Source organism: Lactuca virosa, chromosome 7 (assembly GCF_052849685.1).
Source record: "Lactuca virosa cultivar CGN04683 chromosome 7, Lactuca_virosa_CGN04683_v6, whole genome shotgun sequence".
Taxonomy (NCBI): Eukaryota; Viridiplantae; Streptophyta; class Magnoliopsida; order Asterales; family Asteraceae; genus Lactuca; species Lactuca virosa.
In genome coordinates, this window is record NC_136432.1 from 73,873,157 (window position 1) to 73,875,444 (window position 2,288).

General features: G+C 35.7%; 1 protein-coding gene across 1 annotated transcript; it reads left to right on the forward strand.

Annotated features, from left to right (window-relative positions):
• The first annotated feature begins 565 nt into the window (after positions 1-565).
• Positions 566-991, forward strand: LOC145126776 (uncharacterized). The gene has a single exon (XM_079062076.1). The coding sequence runs from the start codon at positions 566-568 to the stop codon at positions 989-991; it is 426 nt and encodes a 141-aa protein (XP_078918202.1).
• The last annotated feature ends 1,297 nt before the right edge of the window (positions 992-2,288 follow it).

The window sequence follows — 2,288 nt, forward strand, 5'->3', positions numbered from 1 at the left end:
TATTCGCATCTTGTTTGTGATCCTCGACATCCTTGTCACAAATTGAAGAGCCTAATCATAAATTAAACATGCCATTGAATTGTTCAATAAATCTCAAATGATCTAGGAATTTCATATTATATTAAAATTGGTAAAATGATTTACCTACCTAAACCTAAAATAAATTCATAATTAGATTATGACACCCCTCTTCATAATTTCAAATTGTATTTATGGATCCTAGCCTTGAATATTAATTTGGGTTAAAATATTAAAGAAATGAATCAACTAACTAAAATCTTAGCTTTTATTTTAGATGTCTAGAAATGGTGATCTTCCTCCTTCTCCTCCAACCACTCATAACTTCACTCTCTTGTCTATCCTCTCAAAAGACAAGCTCACTGGTCCTAACTACATAGACTGGTTGTGCAGTTTAAAGATGACGTTGAGATGCGAGAAGAAAGAATATGTTCTCTAAAATTCAATCCTAGAGCTTAACAAAGAATCTGCTACTCCTGAATAATTGGTTAATTATAACAAGCATGTTGACGATGCTACAAAGGCCGCTTGCATTATGATTGCAACCATGGAACCTGAGCTCCAAAAGACATATGACATAAACTTGGTTCTTTCCAATATGTTTCTCAATAAAGCAAGACAAGAGTGTTATGAAGTCGTCAAACCCCTTATGGCGTGCAAATTGAAAGATGGGGAATCTGTGTGTGCTCATGTGCAAAAAATGTATAGACACATGGAAAGATTAGAGAAACTCAATGTGAACTTTGAAAAGGATCTTGCCATTGAAATGGTGCTCAACTCCTTGTCTAGTAGTTATGATAAGGTCATCTTGACCTATCATTTGAACAATACTGAGACCACATTGATTGAGCTTCACAATCTATTGCAAATAGCTAAATCGAGAATGAAGAAGTCTCACTCTAACAGTGTTGCAACTATTCCAGTCATGGCTATCCAACAAGGAAAGGGTATGAAGAGAAAGGCTCGTTACTAACCCAAGTGGAAAGGGAAACCCCACATTCTAAAGTCCAGTGAGTCAAAGGAAAATCCTAACTGCGATACTCTTCGTGTTCCGGATTTGAAAGAAGTTGGGTGCATTCATTGTGGCTAGAAAGGCCATTAGAGGAGATGATGCCCCATACAAGAAGTGAGAGAAGATAAGGGAAAGGTGTATGGATCTTCATCTGGTACGTACTATATCCAAATCATTAACACTTGTATTTCAAATTCATGGGTCCTTGATATGGGATATGGTTTCCATATTTGTTCTAATTTGAAGGGACTAAAGGAAAGTGAAGAGGTCGAGCATGAGAAATTGAACCTGATCATGGGGAATAGTCGAAAGTTGGCGGTTACCAAGATTGGGACTTATGAGCTTATGTTTGATAGTGTTAGGGTTGATTTAAACAATTATCGCTATGCGGCAGAACTGAAAATCAACATAATTTCATTTCATGCTTTATTTAGAAAATGATATTGAAATGGTTTTGATAATAATAATGGTACAATTTTTATTTATTGTAATGGTGCATTTATTTTCAAAGTTAATCCTTGTGATGGTGTGTATGAGACTATTTTTAGTGTGAATGAACTTAGAAATAATGTTCATAGTATTGATTCTTCTAATGGTTTAGACAAGGCACTCTTATGGTATTGTTGTCTTGGGCACATCAATAAGAAACACATCGCCCAACTCCAAAAGGATGGAGTGTTGGAATCGTTTGACCTAAAATCAAAAGATGAATGTGAATCTTGTTTGTTCGGCAAGATGACTAAACTAGCTTTCACTGGTACTTGTGAAAGAGGTGAAGATTTATTAAACCTCATCTATACTGATGTATGTGGTCCTTTTAGATCCACCACAAGGGATGCTAATCGCTACTACATGACCTTTACTGATGATTATAGTAGATGTAGGTATATATACTTAATCGAGCATAAATCATAAACTTTTGAAAAGTTTAAAGAGTTTAAGCACGAAGTAGATAATCAATTGGGTAACAAGATAAAGATGCTTCAATCTGATATAAGTGGAGAGTATCTTAGTATCGAGTTCAACGACTATCTAAAGGAATGTGGAATTGTTTTACAATTGACACCTCCTAGGACACCACAACTTAATGGTGTGGTTGAGAGGCGTAATCGAACCTTGCTAGACATGGCTCATTCCATGATGAGTCAAGCTTCCCTCCCTTTATCATTCTAGGGATATGCTTTAGAAACAAAAACTCATATTCTAAATCTTGTTTCTACAAAGAAGGTTGCCAAAACACCTCATGAGATGTGGACAA